At 36.9% G+C, this 19,996-nt stretch overlaps 1 protein-coding gene across 1 annotated transcript; it reads right to left on the reverse strand.

The window, feature by feature from the left end:
* Positions 1-17,727: 17,727 nt before the first annotated feature.
* Positions 17,728-19,145, reverse strand: LOC126719760 (GDSL esterase/lipase At3g48460-like). Its single transcript, XM_050422281.1, has 2 exons — positions 18,531-19,145; positions 17,728-18,234 (listed from the first exon to the last, which is right to left on the reverse strand). The coding sequence occupies exons 1-2, from the start codon at positions 19,143-19,145 to the stop codon at positions 17,728-17,730; spliced, it is 1,122 nt and encodes a 373-aa protein (XP_050278238.1).
* Positions 19,146-19,996: the final 851 nt, after the last annotated feature.

Consider the following 19,996-nt stretch of genomic DNA (forward strand, 5'->3'; position numbering starts at 1 on the left):
AAATCATCCTTTTCACAAAATAACTTGCTCAAATTCTTTTGAAACTTCTTAGCATTTTTCTTCAAGAGTTTGTCAACAACACCCATGGATTCAATTAACATGTCATCACAATTATGAGGATTAGCACTCATAGAGACATTTTCACAAACACGTGGCATGTTACATTCATCACCAACCAAATCATGCAAAGAGGCATACAAAGCACAATCCATGGCAAATAAACAAAAGGGGTCAAGGATCACACTTAGGTATTTAAACCACAATAAGTGTACCCGCTCTGATACCAATTGAAAGTTCAAAAACGTGTACCAATACACTTTTGAACGTTTAGACCCCCAAAAATTAACTTAACCAACACAAGCAATATGTTAAGTTTCCGCACACTTGTTGTTTAACATATTGTTTGTGTTGGTTAAGTTAATTTTTGGGGGTCTAAACGTTCAAAAGTGTATTGGTACACGTTTTTGAACTTTCATACACTTGTGCTTTGATAGATGAATGCTAGGCTTATGAATGATATGCCGTGATTGAATGCTTTAGACACATGTTAGAGTGTGTGTTAGTTAGAAAAACATGTCAAAAGGCCCTTCAATGAGATTAAGATTTGGAACACAATGAGTGGAGGCCGACCCACGGGTTGGGTGGGGTTGGGTGCCTAACACCCTTCCATCCCCATACTTAAATTCCGGACATGTGATTTGGTAAAGATTAGTCCACCCACAAGGGTGCAATATTTATGGTTCCTAGACCAAATCTAGATGGAGACTCTATTTACACCCTCCTCCATGATCCACCATAGGCCAAGGCGTACTTCCCATGGTTTTTGGGGAAACCCAAAAGCTTGTCACGGGGGCTTGCATCCACAGTCATGTATTTTTTTGGGGGGAGGGTTTGTTTATGAGATGACTGATAAAATTCCTCAATGAAGGAATGGTACTAGAATATATATATATATATATATATATATATATATATATATGTTAAAATGGAGATGTAGATGTAGTTTCATTTTCTTTCCCTCCTTCCTCTTGACTCATTTGTCTATTTGTGACAAAAAGGGGGACAGTATACTAAAGAGTATACTAGAGTGTTTCGTCATTTCTATAAGACTCATGTGCAAATTCTCAGGGGGAGAAATTCTATCTCGTGCACATTTGTAGGGGGGAAAGCCATAAGGGAGATGCATACACTAAGGTGGATAAGACATTTTTTATGAGAAAACCTTGTTTTATTTTTTTTACTTTATGCTTGGTTTCTCGTTGTTTATGGTGCTTTGAGTTATGTTTAGTAGCTATGCTTTGTTGCTCTAATGGCATCGTGCTTTTGTGTTGGACATGCATACATCCTTACGCTATTGTGCTTTATTGGATGCATGTTTGGATGATCATTTTTTTTTCATATGATCATCGTAGTCATTTCCATATGACTGTTTTGTGTTTAATCAAGTTGCTCACAGTTTTCACATCATGTTTACTTGATCGATATTTACTTGTTACATTATACTTGTCCTTTTATCACTTGATTTACCTTAAGGGTCTAATGTGTTTTTTGCAAGTGTTTCAAGTTACAGGTATATAGTTCTAAGTTCATCATAGCTTCTAGATTTAGGTGTGAGTGATTTTTGCCGTTGTTCCCTGAAAGCTCGAAAATGTGTTAAAAAACACAAGAGCCGTTTAGATCCCCAATTAAAAATTACAGCTAGATTGCTTTTACTCTAACTCATTAAAGTGCGGAAGCAAGAGTAAATGAAGCTCAATCAACCGATACTACTCTAGTGCATAAACATGAACAACAAACATAAAAGTAAAGCACAAGAGTAAGGGAAGAGAGAATGAAAACACAAGATAACACATCGATGTGTTATCGAAGAGGAAACCGAAGTACTCGGCGTAAAACCTCTCCGCCGCCCTCCAAGCGGTAATCGATCCACTAGACAATCAGTTGGGATACATGGGTCAGATAGAGACCCTTCAAGCCTAATCTACCTGCACATAAGCCTTCCAAGCTCCAACTCCAACAAACTTCTTGGAACCGTGTCCTGTCTAGCTTTCCGAATCTCGCAATACGCTTGATTGCATCTGCCAAGCCTCACCGGCTTCTTTTGGCAATTCCCCAAAGCTTCCCAAGCTCCGAAACACTTTCTACACTCTGGATAGGTGTGGATGGTGTTTGTTACAAATCTCCTCTTAAGGTATGACAATGGGAGAAGGAAGAAGAAGAGGCTACAATGATTTCTCACAAAGGATGGGTAGCTCTCTCTCTAAAAGATGGGTATGTGTGTTGTAGAAAACCTATCTAGGGTTTTTCTCTCTAAATGTCCTCCTCTACATTTGTGGGAAATGAGAGTATATATAATATGGGTGAAGGGTAAGAAAGTCACACACAAAAATCCTCCAGGCAGAATGTTTCATGACTACCTTGTGGGAAGGCCTTACCCATGAGATACTCGCGAAAATGATAGTCAGGCATGACTCTTTAGCTTCAAGTCATGTGCTCCTCACATGCCCTTTTCGTGGGAACATGTTATGTGTGCTACAAAGCATGATGGAACATGATATGGACCAAGGCATGACATAGACACAAGAACATGTTATGTGTGCTAAAAGGTCTAAAAAGACTTAACTAGCATGAGTGAATGTAAAAACATGTCGAGTGATCAAGTGTGTGCAGCAAAGGTGCATCTAGTGTACATGTGAGATGCATGACCAATGCAAGAAAACATGATAAACATGAATAATTATGGTGATCCCCAAAATATGGTACTCATTGGAGTCCAAAACAATGAGAAAATGTCATTTGGGCATTTTATCAAACACTTAGAGTGCACACACTACACATGTATGTTAAACAATGCATGAACATATGAAAATCTTGCCTATATACATGTTGTTTTTGCCACAAGGGGCCAACATCCAAAGAAAATTGTCATTTAAAACAAAGCCCAATAAAAAAGATTGACAAAAAATAAGTTTTCCAACTCCCATTGAGAAAATCCCAATTATGAACATAAAACCCTCCAAAAACATAATCTAAGGATCAAAATCAATGAAAAGAGTTAAAGATTACCTTAGAGGTGTTAACGGAATAAAAAACACTTGAATTTAGTTGGGTTTTGATGTAGAAACATTAAATAGGGGTTTGGGAGAGGATGGGAGACGTTTAAAACAAATGACCTACGAAATGCCCTTTAAAAGCTGATCTAAAAATTTTCTCTAGTTAGCTTCCTGCAAATTTTGCTGGTATCTTGCAGGTATTTTGCTGGTAAGCCTTACTCACGAAACAGTCGCGAAACTCTCTATCCAAAGTTGAAAAACTTGAGAATTGGACCATTTAACTCCCAGCTGAGCTTACACATGAAATAGGTTACGAAAACACACAGAAAACATGTTTTTCACACAAAAAACAATTTGAAAAACATGCATGATACAAATCACTTCCAAAAACAAACAAAAAGAACAAAAATCTTTTTGGTTTGATCCACAGATGGTTGAGCACACATACATCACATTTGAACATGTACAATCACACAAATGAAATAGATATTCATTGAACAATAGACTTATGTGTTATGTGTGTGTATCAAATGTGGAATAGTCCTTAGCCTAGAGTGAAACTTCAATGATCAATTAAATCAAGTCATACACGACTAGTACTAAGTCAAGTGGACTATCTCAATTATAGAAATGAGCATATATGACCTCCCACAAGAAAATGATTACAAATCTAAGAAGCTTTCCATTTGTGATAGGCCAAAAACAAATTGATCCCTTATGATAGATTAATTGATTAATTAGCCAAGTTTATTAATTAATCAAATTAACATGCAAACGTGCGGTAGCACAAACAAATCATCAGTTAAACTAAGTATGCAGCGAAAAATAAATTGACACGGTGATTTGTTTACGAATGGGGAAAACCAATACGGGAAAAACCCCACCAGGTGATTTTAAGGTCACCACTCTCGAAATTCCACTATTATCACAATAAGCGGTAACAAGTAAAGGAATCCCAGCACCTTATACCAACCTACAGTTGAACCCTTACCCCAATACCCAATTGGACTTGTTCTGTAGTGAAAATTTCTCCTTTTGATGCACGGCTCCTAGTACGTGACTAACCAATTGCGTGAATCCCAGTACGTAACTTTAATCACCAACTAAAAAAGGTTGTTGGCTGCAAAATTCTTCAGTTCATCCTAACGATGAAGATCAAGAAGATGCTTGGTCACAAAACCCTACGGTGCACAAACACAGCAACTTCTTCACAAGAATGATGAACTAGGGCAAATTTTGTGTCTCCGGTCACAAATTGCTTGAACAAATTTTGCTCAACACTTTTGCAACTTGTGACCACTTTGACGGCGCTTAAAATAATTCTTTTATATGTCTAAGGTTTTGAGAAAAGAAAGCCCAAACACATAAACACGGATTGGTGTCAAAACAGAACTGAAATTCTCTTTTTCATAAACCTCGACAGATACCCTATCTGTCGAGATGCTATTGAGCCACGAGATTGAACAGCTCTTTTAAGATTGATAGATGGCTAGCTGTCGAGCTTTAATGGCAGACACTTTTTTGGTTGAATCTTGGACAGACTTGCATGACTTCAACACTTGATCTTGAAACGAAGTTTCTTGAAGTATTAAATACATCCCAGTTCTACCCAAATACAAGAAAAGTGCGTTTTGTCAAAGAATTAGCCAATTACATAAAATAGTGACATGTGTTTCTAACAAGTGAATCACATATGTCCTAACAATCTCCTCCTTTAGCAATCCGTGACAAAACCACAACAAACAAATGAACATATGAGAGAAGTCATAAATCACTTAACTCATATTCACTTGTTGAATACAATAAAATCTATCCTAACATAAACTCTTGAAAAAGTTTGCAAGAAGAGAGTTTATGGCAAGTAGACTTTGAGAACTTGTATTTCTGAAACACTTTAAACAAAACTCATCAAGGCATCTTTGTGTGAAACAGAAATAATAGATTGCATACAAGTAATAAGAACCATGTGTATAAAAAAAGAAAAGAAACAACACATGCAAGGCTAGGTGAAACAACATACATCAATATATAGAGAATATAAGTACAATGTATGTCAATAATGGTCACAAGGCCTAAGGTACAAGAATAAATGTATCTAAAGTAGAGAAAAGAAAAAGATACAAGTAATCCTCAGTACATCCCTCAATATGCACTCTCCCCCTAACAAAAATTTCCTATGCTAACCCTCCCCCTAAGTATGACTACTCTCATAACCAAAACTACTTCCCCTTTTTGTCACGAGTGACGATGGGTAAGAGTGTCAAGTAGACATCTCGTCATCACTGTGTGTGCTAGCATCGCCATCATCCTCATCATTAGAATCAGCATCATCATCATCATTAGCATCATTAGCATCACTCTCATCCGCAGAGGCCACAAGAGTGGAAGGCATGGTATAACCACCCATCTCAGCCTGGTGTCGAGCAATGCGTCCAACACGGGTATTCACCTGACACAACTCATCACTGAGAGTGTCGAGGCGAGCATCCAAATGCTGAAGCTATGCTATGATGTCCTCTAGAGTCACTTCGCTCATAGAAGAGGAGGGGGTGGATGTGGATGGAGCGGATGTGGATGGAGCAGAAAGAGTGGGAGGAGCTACCGTACCGGACCGCCTCAATCGAAACTGCGCCTCGCTCCGTTTAACGGTAGCATAGTCAATGGCACACATAACGGGGTAGTGGTCGAAAGTGGGAAAAGGAACAGAAAAATGGCATAAAATCTGCCTAATAGCCGAAGGGAAAATGAGCTTATCACGAGTAGCCGTATTCCTATACACATCTATAAGAGAAAGAATGAAGTGTGTAGGAAAATCTATAGTAAGGTGCTCTAACAAAGAAAGTAAAAATCAAGCATGAGGCTCTGTGATAGAGTTATAGTGAGAGAGTGGGTGCAAAATAAAAGTCATCATCATGTTCATAAATCTAGGACCTTTAGCAAAGGCCTTACATGGTGTAAACTGACGATCACCCCAATCAGAAATGCGCTCACAGAAAGCGGAAATCATCTCATCTTTGGACATAGTCCTCAGACACTCATAACCGGGGTAATCAGGGTGTTCTACCCTCAGAACACAGAGCACATCGGATACCAACTCCGGTGTGACAACAATGAGCGGACCTCGAATGCGAGTATGAAAGAGAGGTACTGAAGAATCAATTCTATGCATGTTGGAGTAAAATTCCTGGATCAGCACTAAAGGACATGTGACTGGGACGTCACACAGTGACTCCCAACCCCGACTGTGAATGACATCAGGTAGATCAGTGTCGATGAAGTCCGCCAAAATGACTCGGCATTCCGAATGAACTCCTCGTCGAGGAAAGTTCTCCGAGAAATCCTTTCTGGCATCCTCATCACCGAACCAGAAAGAAAAAGGGGTAGGATAAGAAGATGAAGTGGAGGCCCTAGAATGCTAAGGGTTCTGGGACGAAGCAGACTTACGTTTTAGTGCCATTGGCGCACTAACATAAAGAAGAGAGAGGGGGGGAAGAAAGAGACAATCAGGAAAAGCTCCAAACAGTTCAAATATATAGAAATATACTGAATGTAAGGTACGTATGCATGAAAATGCATGAGCATGTGAAGTGCAAAGTAAAAAGCATCTTAGGCTCAGCCCAATCCAAACCTACCAACACACAATCAGTTTAACATATATAACACACATCTAAATGCATGAAAATATAGTTATAATGCAAGTGTGATGCAATGCATGAGGTTAAAAGATCATTTAAACAAAAACCCATCCCAAAATTTCAATAAACACTTAACAATTTTTAAAAACCCCAAAACCTAGGTCTAAATGCATGAATAATGAGAGAAAAAGAGATCATACCAAGTGATTTGAAGCAAGGAAAGGCCGAAAATCATATGGATTGAAGGTTTTGAGAGAAAGAGAGTGTTTGGGAGGTGAATAGGCTTAGATAGATCGAGAAAATGAGGATAGGATCGCGTTGAAACCTATTTATAGGTGTTCAGTAATTCTCGACAAATAGAGGTGTTGAGAGGTATCGAGACAAGTGTCAAGATAGGTGTCAAGGAAACAAGGCGTCGATAGATGAAGCTATCGAGGAGCTATCGAGGGACAATTCTACAAAAGCTAAAAAGAAGCTGGATCGATCCACTGGCTGTCAAGAAGCTATCGAGGGTCCAGGAACATTCTCGATCGATCCACCAGCTTAATATCTTGACAGATAGGCCAGGTGTTGAGGAGGTGACGAGGTTGCTTAAAACTAGTTTTTCAAGAAGGGAAAAACACATATATGAATGGAATTAAGCATGCAACTCAACCAATGATCCAATCAACATTTTAAACTCACAAAAACATTTCTCAATAGCAATTTTAAGCACAGAGATCCCAAAACACGCACATACACACACACACAACAAGTCTAACCAATTTTATATTTCAAAAACAAGTTAGGACAGTTTAGTGAACATACATTAACACATGTAAACCTTGTGATGGCCAAATCACATTGTACCTGCACATGTATCAAGAGTAGCAAAGAATATTGCGTGTTGTGTATGAAAAACATCTCAAGATTACATAAGTGTATACATATTATGACAATTTGAGATATGAGAAAATCACTTTTAACTCACACACAATCATAACTATTTGATGGGGACTATCACCTTTGAGGTACATCCTATAACTCCCACATCTCTTAGAATACACGCTTGCAATCATATTTAAAGCATTTTGATTTTTTTTCTTTGCATATTTTTCTTTTTAAGCAAATCATGCATGGGCATATAAGAGAGAGAAAAGAAATACCCAATGATGTTAAGCATTTGACATTCCAATTTTGCTATGCCAAAGCACACAAATGTCATTTTACGATTGGCGGGCAACAGTGGTGAGATGGTTATTTATGCCTTTCTCTTAGGATTTTGTAGTCCTTCCCGTCAAAAAGAGTGATATGAGTGTGAAGTACAAGAGATCACTTAACCTTACTCATCACAAACACAAGCCACAAAACTCACTTGCTTAGTTGTGCATAGAGGTGCTCATCTAAACTACAAGAGATACAAAGTTTAGAAAACTTTGTTTCAATGGCCATCCAAGGTACACAAGTACCAATGTACACATAAGACACACTGTTTTTGTATTTTTCTGATTTTTCAATTTATTTTTATTTTTATTTATATATGAAAAACAAAATAAACAAAATTGAGAACAAACAAAAACATGTTAAACAAAACAAAGTATAAAACTAGACCGACTCAAAACTTGAAAGCAAAAACACACGTAATGCACACATAAAAACAAGAAGGGAGAAAGAGAAAAGTGATAGAATCAATTGGAGCCCTTTTCCTTCCACGCCTTGGAAGAACCTTTCCTTTGAGTGAACCTTTGAACCGGCGGAGAGGGGGAAGAATTGAAACCGTTCAAGTTCGAAAGGAACATGAGGGCTTTGAGAAGATCTCTAAGAGGAACAAGAAAGGATTAAAGCTGATTCTGGCTTCTAGATGCTATCATGCCGTTGTACTGTTGAGTGGCTAACCGCTTATAGCAATTTGGTCGAGTATGACCTGCAACTCCACAATGATGACAGAGATGCTGCTTCTTTTGTTTAGGCTTTTGAGAGTTAGCCTTCTTAACCTTAGGGTTTTTAGCTTCCTTCTTATCTTGCTAAAGGAGTGCTCCTAAGATAGATTTACCTTTATCTACGTTCTCACTAGCTAAATCAGTTTTAACATCATTGTTCTCAATTTCAACATTATTACTAGGAGGAACAAGAATAGTAGTACTAGTAGAAGCAATATTAGAAGAAGAGAGACCATGCCCTAAACCTGTTTGATCAGAAGTAGATTTCTGAAGATTGAGCATTTCATCAAGCTTTGCAATTGAAGTCCTCTCCAATTGAGCTCTGACTTGAAACAACTCAGCTTCAAGCTTCTTGGTCTTCTCAGCCAAGAAATTGTTCTCAAACCTCAGTGCTCCAATAGTTTGATTAGCTTCATCAAACTTTGTGGAAAGCTCTTCACGATCAAGTTCCACATCACTGAGCTTCTTGGTGGTCAGCCTATAACATTTCTCTTGTTTCTGAGAAAGTTTGTATAATTTCTCATAGGCTGTATGGATATCATCTTGTTCATCCATCTTCTCAAACTTGGACTCCACCAAATCCTCTTCTTCATCCACATCTTCAACATTCCCCTCAGTAGGATTGACAGTGGCAGTGAAGGCATTTAGGATTTCGTCATCCTCATTGTTAGAATCATCCTCAGGCTCGGTGTTGCTCAAAGTAGTAGCAAGTGCCTTGCTCTTCCCAATGCTCTTGAGATATGTAGGACATTCCTGTTTCATGTGACCGAATCCTTGACACCCAAAGCACTTAGGTCCTACGGGAACAGTGTACTGACCACCATCCCTAGTACGTCTGTAGATTGCCAACTAGTTCTGTTATAGGAATCATGTCAATATCCTTTGATTCCTCGATCGCCGTGATCTTTGCATGGAATCTCTCGGGTAGAGATCTAAGCACTTTCCTCACAATCCTGGGTTCAGGAATGGCTTTCCCAAGATTTAAGGCTAAGTTCACTATGTCCTTGAGCTTGGCATAGAACTCATCGAATGACTCATCCTCCTTGTGATAGGCCAAAAATGAATTGACCCCCTGTGATAGATTAGTTGATTAATTAGCCAAGTTTATTAATTAATCAAATTAACATGCAAATGTGTGGTAGCACAAATAAATCACCAATTAAACTAAGTATGCAGCGGAAAATAAATTGACAGGGTGATTTGCTTACGAATGGAGAAAACTAACATGGCAAAAACCCCACCAAGTGATTTTAATGTCACCACTCCCGAAATTCCATTATTATCACAACAAGCAGTTACAAGTAAAGGAATTCCAGTACCTTATACCAACTTACAGTTGAACCCTTACCCAAATATCCAATTGGACTTGTTCTGTAATGACAATTTCTCATTTTGATGCACGGCTCCCATTGCGTGACTAACCTATTGCGCGGATCCCAGTACGTGACTTTAATCACCAAATAGAAAAGGTTGTTGGTTGCAAAATTCTTCAGTTCATCCTAACGATGAAGATCAAGAAGATGCTTGGTCATAAAGCTCTACAGTGTATAAACACAGCAACTTCTTCACAAGAATGATGAACTAGGGCAAATTCTGTCTCTGGTCACAAATTGCTTGAACAAACTTTTCTCCACACTTTTGTAAGTTGTGAACACTTTGTCGACCCTTAAAATAATCCTTTTATATGTCTAAGGTTGTGAGAAAAGAAAGCCTAAACACATAAACACGGATCAGAGTCAAAACAGAATTGAAATTTTGTTTTTCATAAATCTAGAGAGATACCCTATTTGTCGAGATGCTGTCAAGCCACAGGGCTAAACAGGTCTTTTAAGCTCAATAGATGGCTAGTTGTCGAGCTTTAATGACAGGCACTTTTTAGCTTGAATCTTGAACAGACTTACATGGCTTCAACACTTGATCTCAAAACAAAGTTTCTTGATGTATTAAACACATCCTAGATCTACCCAAATACAAGTAAAGGATTAGCCCATTACATAAAATAGTGACATATGTTCTTAACAAGTAAATCACATATGTCCTAACAATTTGGCTTCTGTACAAATCATGACATTTGATCATTTTTTGAACAATATATCTCATTTTTGAGATCGGTGCTTGAAATTTTTGATATTTCAACATTGAGAGTTACCTTTGGCTTTTTGAGCACCATACATTTCAATTTTAAAATGTCGCTTTCACTTTTTCCTAGTCAAATACTAGTATGTGCGATGACTTTTGCAGCTCAAAATCTCTTTTTCAATTTGAGATTTACATTTGGTGAGTTCTATTGCAAAAATATAAAAATAAAGGTGGGAAGATATATAGGCACAAGTCTATGCAAGTATCAAGACCATCAAGACAATTGACCAATCATTCATGATAAGTTGGAAGATCTATTTGCAATAATCACACATAGTTTTCAAGATTTCTCTCACACAGAAAAATGTGCATACATAACATGGTAAGCCCGTAAATGCACTACGCCATTAGTATGAAGGTACTAGGCCAGACTCAAATGTGATATGTGCTCAAACATATATGATCAAACTTTTTGAAATTTTCACTTTTTTCGTGGTTTTGGATTTTTACTCACACAAAACAACATCAATAAAGTAAGATCAAAAACGAAAACATAAACAATGCATATAAAGAGATGCAAGATGCACAAATGCATGACAATGAAGCATCAAATGCATGAAGGGTCCTACAAAGATTGAAAGAATTAGATCAAGGACCATGAGAGCAAAAACTCAACCATAGGAACCCTTCCTCATCCAAACGGAACGATTGTTTAGAATGAGTATCTCATGAAAAGTGAGACAATGGCTGGAAGAATAAGAACTAGAGATGCACATTGACAAGGAGGTAAGAACATCAAAAACTTTTCCAAGAACTTACTATTTCCCCCCAAATCCGATTTAGCTTGCAAAGCACAACTTCCAAGAAACTCAAGTTTCTCTTTTCTTTTGATTCTCTTAAGAGGTTGAAACTTAGAGCAATGTGGTCTAAGATGACTAAAGGCACCACAATGGTGACAAACAATGTGTTTAGGTCCACTAGACATTTTAGGGAGGGATCTAGCAAAATGGTTTTGTTCTCTCTTCAACATGGAGCATTGGGGTCTTATGTGACCGATCACACTACAATGGTGACAAGTGGGAACAAAATTAGATCCATTCAAATCCCTAGGATGAGACCTAAATAGAGGCTTAGGCTTAAGAGCCTTTCTCTCCACCTTTTGATTTCTTTTATGTGGAAGAATGTACACCGATTTGTCCTTTGAGGTAGAACACACAATAGGCACAAAATCGGGTACCACAACATGATTGCAACATATATTATCTTCCTTTTTAGCAACAGGTTCAACAATCAAACACTTGGCAAGCATCTTAAGAGATTCATTTTCACATTTAAGATCATCAACTAGTTTGTTAGACAAAACAAGTTTAGCATCCAACTCCATATTCAAACATTCAAACTCTTTTAGTCTTTCAAGAGAATGTTCAGCAAGTTTTTTATACTTTTCAACCAATTTGTTAGATTCATTGAGCTTAGCAATCAAATCATTCTTTTCACAAATGAACTTGCTGAAATTCTCATGAAACTTCTTAGTCTTTTTCTTTAAGAGTTTGACATTTGGAATATCAACAACAACACCCATAGATTCATGTAACATGTCATCACAATTATGACGATTAACACCCATAAAGGCATTTTCACAAACACATGGCATGTTACAATCAGCAACATCCATAGAAGCGTAAAAAACACTATCCATGGCAATACATACAAGGGGTCAAGGATCACACTTAGGTAATGAAACCAAATCAAGTGTACCCGCTCTGATACCAATTAAAAGCTAAAATGTGTTAAAAAAACACAAGAGCTGTTTAGACCCCCAATTAAAAATTACGGCTAGATTGCTTTTACTCTAACTCATCTAAGTGCGGAAACAAGAGTAAATGAAACGCAATCAACCGATACTACTCTAGTGCATAAACATGAACAACAAACATAAAAGTAAAGCACAAGAGTAAGGGAAGAGAAAATGAAAACACAAGATAACACGCCGATGTGTTATCAAAGAGGTAACCGAAGTACTTGGCGTAAAACCTCTCCGCCGCCCTCCAAGCGATAATCGATCCACTAGACAGTCAGTTGAGATACATGGGTTAGCAAGAGACCCTCCAAGCCTAATCTACCCGATGCACCTAAGCCCTCCAAGCTCCTACTCCATCAAGGGTTCTTGGAACCGTGTCTTGTCTAGCTTTCTGGATCCTACAATATGCCCAATTGCATCCGCCAAGCCTCACCGACTTCTTTTGGTAATTCCCTAAAGCTTCCCATGCTCCAAAACACTCTCTACACTTTGAATAGATGTGGGTTGTGTTTGGGTACAAATCTCCTCTCAAGGTATGACAATGGAAGAGGGAAGGAGAAAAGGCTACAATGATTTCTCACTAAGAATGGGTAGCTCTCTCTAAAAGATGGGTGTGTGTGTTATAGAAAACCTATCTAGGGTTTTTTCTCTCTGAATGGTTTCCTCTATATTTGTGGGTAATGAGGGTATATATAGTATGGGTGAAGGGTAAGAAAGTCACACATAAAAATCCTCCAAGCAAAATGTTTCGCAACTACCTCGCGAGAAGGCCTTACCCGCGAGACACTCGTGAAAACAACAGTCTGGCACGACTCTTTAGCTTCCAGTCATGTGCTCCTCACATGCCCTTTTCGTAAGAACCCTTCTCATGAACTTCACGTGAGCTAGTCACGAAATGCACTGATCTTCAATTAAGCTTGAGTCTTCACCAACTTAATACTAAACCCAATACAATAAAATCCTGCAAAATACAAGGAAATAAATTAAAGCAATTACAACACATTTTGCCATGGAATAAAGCCAACAAAAAAACATAGTTGTAAATCACAACTTTACATTCCCAAACTCACATTTAAGTCTAAAGTTTGTTATAAGGTATTTTGTCACGGAATAGCCTAAGAGGGAGATTGTAAAGTTGTGATTTACAACTATATTTTATGTTGGCTTTTCCCATGAAAATAAGTATTGTATTTGCTATAATTTTTTTCCTTATATTTTGTAGGATTTTATTGCATGTGGTTTAGTATTAAGTTGGTGAAGAATTAAGCATGAAATGAAGAATCAGTGCAATTTTGTGACTAACTCATGAGAAGAGTATCCTGCAAAAAGAGCACGTGAGAAGAACATGCTGAAAGCTAAAGAGTTGTGCTAGGCTGTCATTTTTGCGAGTGTCTCGTGGGTAAGGCCTTCCCGTGAAGTACTCGCAAAACTTTCTGCCTGGAGGATTTTTATGTGTGACTTTCTTACCCCTTACTTATACTATATATACTCTCATTATCCACAAAATATGTAAAGAGGTCATTTAGAGAGAAAAACCCTAGATTGGTTTTCTACAACACACACACCCATCTTTTAGAGAGAAAGCTACTCATCCTTAGTGAGAAATCATTCTAACCTCTTCTCCTTCCCTCTCCCATTATCATACCTTGAGAGGAGATTTGTACCCAAACATAACCCATAAATTTTCAGAGTGTAGAGAGTGTTTTGAAGCTTGGGAAGCTTTGGGGATTTGCCAAAAGAAACTTGTGAGGCTTGGTGGATGCAATCAGGCGTATTGTAGGATCCAGAGAGTTAGAGAAGACAAGGTTTTGTTAAGTCAGATGGTAGCAGGAGCTTGGAGGGCTCAAGTACATTGGGTAGACTAGGCTTAGAGGGTCTTTTGTTATTCATGTACTCCAACTTTATTTTTCTAGTAGATCGATTTACTGCGTGGAGGGAGGTAGAGAAGTTTTTCACTGAGTTCTTCAGTTTCCTCTTCGATAACATGTCTCAATGTTATCTTTTGGTTGCATCTATCTTCCCTTACTCTTGTGCTTTACTTTTATTGTTTGTTTTTCATGTTTATACACTAGAGTAGTTGTCAGTTTATTGCATTTCATTTACTTTTGTTCCGCATTTAGATAAGTTAGATAAAAATCAACCGAGCCATAATTTTTAATTGGGGGTCTAAACAAGCTCTTGTGTTGCACACAATTTGGAGCTTTTAGGGATGATATGCCATGATTGAATGCTTTAGATGCATGTTTAAGTGTGGGAGAGTCAGAATAACATGTTAAAAGACCCTTTAATGAGATTAAGATTTGGTATACAATGAGTGGAGGCCGACCCAAAAGTTGGGTGGGGTTGGGTACTTAAGACCTTCCCATCCCCATGCCTAAACTACGGACACGTGCTCTGATAGAGATTAGTCCTTCCACAAGAGCACTATATTTATGATTCTTAGACCTAATCTAGGTGGCAACCCTATTTACACCTCTGTCATGGTCAACCCAAGGCAAAAGCATACTTCCCACGATTTTTAGGGAAACCTAAAAGACTGTCACGCAGGCTGGCGCCCACATTCATGAATTTTTTTAGGGGGAGGGTTTGTATATGACATGACTGAAAAATTTCCTCAATGAAGGAGTGGTAATGGAATATATATATATATATATATATATATATATATATATATAAAGGAGATGTAGCTATAGTTTCCATTTATTTGAAAATTTTGTATGTTAGATCACCAAGGAGGTTAAATTTGGTTGAGTTATAGATTGACCCCGGTTAATTAAGCCAACTGGCAAAGTTGATTAATTAGGTCAACTTACATACAAATCATGGTTACATACAACATAGAAACACCACTAAGATCTCCAATGGTTGGAGCTAGAGATTTTGCTTGGTTACAAAACCCAAAGGTGCACAAGAAATGCAGCAAGATCTCTTTCTTCTATAGGAGGAGTCTAGGGTTTTAATAAGAAAACCTTATGGAGCTTTCTAGGATTAGGGTTTTCTTTATCCTTGCCTCCCTATTTATATAGGATCCTAATGGGCCTTTTAATGAGTTCTCCTATTCCTGTTAGGTTTACACAAACCTTGGGCTCTCCAAATCTTATTAGGATTATACAAACCCATAAACAAATAGCCCCTTAGAATAAAACGTTGTTGCCTATGTCTTGAAATCTGTTAGCTCAAAAGATCGAGATTTATCGAGCTGGGTATCGAGTTTCATTAAATCTCGATAGATCGACAGATATTGAAGAGGTATCGGGAACAACAAATTCAATTTTTCTTGAGTAGTTATTGAGCAATCTTTATGTCTTCAATGAAACCACTTGTCATGATAATCTTGAACCCACTTAGATCTACCCAATTACAAGTAATGTGCGTTTTGTTGTAGGATATGCCAATACACAATATATATATATATATATATATATATATATGACCCTAACAAATTTAATCTCTAACCATTGATATTGAACCCTTCTTTTACATTGTTATTTTCTTGTGAAATTTGAATATGTAGAACAAGCTTTTTTTTTTTTTTTTTTTTTTTGGGGGGGGGGGGGGGCATGTTATCCCATTAGATTATAAAATCCACCAAAGTTGAAACTATCTAAGATTGTTGTAGATTTTGGAGCATAGATATGTCTTCTCCAGCTATCGTTTCAGCCCAAAGATGTTTGTAAAAGCTTTGCAAGAGATTCTTTATGTTGTCTGAGTTCCCTACCTTCAGTTCGTCATCTCCTCCCTTCAAATTTAACATTCTGTAGATGCCTTTTTTTTTCTTTTTTTTAATAACATATTGGTAAGCAATCTCAGTAAGCACAAAAGGAATTACAAATTATAGTCTCCTATCCAGGGCCAACTCTACCCAATTAGTAACAGATGCAATTGCCTAAAGGCCCCATGTGGAACAAGTCCCCAAATTTGAACCAATAAGTATATTTTCTTCTCTATAAGAATATTAATTAAGGCCAAAAAATAAATCAATGCATCAAAATTATACTTCTTATTAAAGAAAAAATAAATAAAAGCATTTCGAGGGAGTAGAATTGATTATCACTCATATATATCAATGAAAAAACAGGGGGTAAAAAACTCTTGGTGATCAGTGCTCTTGACACTTCAATCTCTATGTGGGAGTTTAAGAGTTTATCACTTAAGTCTCTCATATTGCACAAACAAACAAAATAACCCTTTCTCTCTCAATAACTAAACAAAGCAAAACTAAAACTAAAATAAAAAAGGCCCAAACAAATCAAACTCAAACCTTAGAGTTTTATACTCATTGCTAGAAACTGTCATTCTCTCCATTAAAATTCTCTGCAGTGGCTTGAAATTTACTGTGCTTCAAATCTTTTCTCCCTTCAAGTTTAGCTTTATGCTCTCGCTCCATTTCTTTTTTCTCTTTAAGCTATTAAAATTTTGTTTTATCATGGAAGTGGAAAGAGACAAAGAAGCGACAGAGTATAACACTGTCACCCACTCACCCTTTTATTTCTAGTCTTTTATTATTATTTCTATTTTCTTCATAAACTTATCACATAACAACTGAGTGAGCCACGTGACGTACAACTCTTTTGCTTTATAACTTGTAAGTTATCACACATATTGCTAATTTGATGTATATCACATCAATCCATTTTTTGTTATTGATATTAATTTATTGAATAATGTAATAAATTAATTTTTAATTGTGCAAGTTTAGATTATAAAGCAGTCACAATATTAGTATATTTGCAAGTTTGCTATTGGTAAACTTGGTTTTATTATTCCATGCTTAAGCTTTTTTTTTTTTAAATTAAATTATAATTTTATATTATGAATCATGTTTTATTTATTTATAAGTACTTGCTCATTATAAATGTCCACATATGAAAAATTAAAATTAAAAGTTGAAAAAGAAATTCAATCTAAAAAAGTATGTATGGATAAATTTGTTACTAATATGTAAATATGAAAAATGCCCTATTTAAAATCATCACCTCAGGCCATGAAAGCTGATGATCCGGCCCTGAGCATACAGTAAAAAGTGAAGTCCTGGCTCAAGACCCTAGGTACTTGTGTAACATTTAAATAATAACAATAATAAGGGAAAAAGACAGTAAACTATCTTGAAACAAGAAATATTATCCAGCTCTCCTAATGCCACCATTGGGAACCTACTACTAATCTACCTCGCAACATTAGGCATCAGCGATCAGATATTTATTACTAAAAACAAAACTGGTAGGCCAATGTCAGACATTTTAATATTGGCCTTTCTTCTTCTTAATCAGATCTGCAAATGATGGTGTACAAAAGCCTCGGTTGAAGAAGAGATCAGAGAGGTGTAAATGCATATTTTCAGTTAAGTGGACCCCGTCAAAGTTAATATGGGTGCTGGAGTTCTTGCAATTAGAGGTGCCAAAAGCTCCACAAAGGAGGTTTGGTTGATAGTTGAATGGTCCTCGCCCAGCTCCACAACATGCCTTGAAGGGTTCGTCAAACTGGTATTGTGTGTGCTTTTCCAATATTGTTGTGAATGCTTTGTAGAAATCAATATATAGGATCATAGAATCTTTGTATTGGGTTCGAATTTCATCCAACCTCTTCTGGAGAAGATTGTTGTGACCTTTTATTACCGAGTTGGCACTCGTTGAACACCCATTTTGATCACGATCATTTGAGGGAGATGTTACCAACTGCAATGGAAGGCACCCTATTGGTGGTAGCCCTTGAACCACAAGGAACTTTGTCCCCTTGTCCAATAGCCCCTATCAAAAGAAAGCAAGCTTAATATGACTATTCCAACATTAACTTCACCATAACATTCATCCTTTCTCATATATGCAATGCACCAGTTTGTGAAAAGAGTCTTGGTCAAATGTTTAGATTGGAAGAACTCATTGAGATACTTTTTTCCCCCCCTCTAACAAGCTAAGGCTATATGCTACATTCTTTCTTTTTTTGTAATATTATGCTTCTTGGAATAACAGTTAAATGACTAAATTCATAATTTTTTTTAATCAATTTAAGCTTTTGATATAAATGGTAGTTTATCAATGCTTACCAATGCAAGTGTGCAGATGTGATTAACAGCTTGCTCTGTGAATTGCTTATTGGCAATAGCAAGGCCAATGGAAGAGGCAAACAGACGAGCATAGTCATTGCCACCAATCTGACCTATCCAAAAGAGAGCATTCCCAAGCTCTGATTTGCATGCAGTCTCATCTTTTCCCTGGCATTCTCTCTCCCCAACAAATTTATGGAACCAATCAATTTGAGTTAAGATACTCTCTGGATTTGGTTTCCACATAAGGGGATTACCGAAATTGAAATGACTAAAGAGATTACTTGAAAGAGCCGTCGATCCGGCTACTGCAAAGTTTGCACCACCTGAGAAGTTTGCGGGAGAGCCTTTATAGGCTGACAAGTGGGATATGTTGAGAGCTTCACATAGGAAATCAATGACTAAGCGGCCATTAGATAGTCGATAACCAGATAACTGATGAGCAATATGGGGACCAAGCGTGAGAGAATAAAGTGCTAATGAAGGATTTGAGATCACCCAAGTTGTGAGCATTTCCAGTGTCTGTGTCTGAGTCACCGAAAGCATAAACCTTATTGAAGCAACCTTTGAAATCAACTTTTGCTTGGGAACCAGCAGGAGGTGGCGTGCTTTCATGGCTCTTGTTGTGAGCATATGAAGGAGACAAGGATAACAAGAGGATGAAGCATGCAATTTGAAGAAACAAGTACTTGGAGTTTTCCATTTTGTGACTCAACGAAGGATCTTGTTTGTTTGTTTGTTTGATTGTAAGAAATAAATGGTAGTGTAAATGAGGTATTTATACTTGGCGTCTCTCCCTTGTGGGATAGTAGCTCATTGAGGCATTGTATGAACCTCCCAACCTTTAGGAGAGCAAAGATGATCTTTGTTTTACTTGGTCATTATCCAATGTCACAAAACTTACAGTTTTGAGTCTTGTGGTGTAAATTTGATTCCCTATGAGCCTAACAATGCTTGGGAACTTAGCTTAATTGTTGTTTGTGGAACCAATCTCTCCTAGACACGTTGTTGGAGATTTAGATCCTGATTTTTAGAAATTAACCAATTTTAAACCAACGAATTAGTTAACCAAATATTTTGGGATGTTCAATTTATGGTTAACTAGCTCGTAACCTCATACATATGCATAAGATACATTTACAAATAAGCATAATTAAATGAGTATTAAAATTTTACCAAATTTATATAATATATATATATATATAATGTTTGTATATTTGAAAATATAAAATAGCTATTAGTAAAATAATTACAACTTTGTTTGAATTAGATGTAAAAAATCATTGAAATTGTTATCCATGAAATTCTCAACTTTAATTTGTCTAACCACTGTTTAATTTGTATAATAACAATAATTAATCAACGATGGAATTTTTTATGGTTTTTTAATTTTGATTCTATGGTGTTCTCATTTGATAACTCATTTAGCACAGAAAATTAAGAAAATTAAATTAGACTTGATTTTT

This window comes from Quercus robur, chromosome 3 (genome assembly GCF_932294415.1).
Source record: "Quercus robur chromosome 3, dhQueRobu3.1, whole genome shotgun sequence".
NCBI classification, from domain to species: domain Eukaryota; kingdom Viridiplantae; phylum Streptophyta; class Magnoliopsida; order Fagales; family Fagaceae; genus Quercus; species Quercus robur.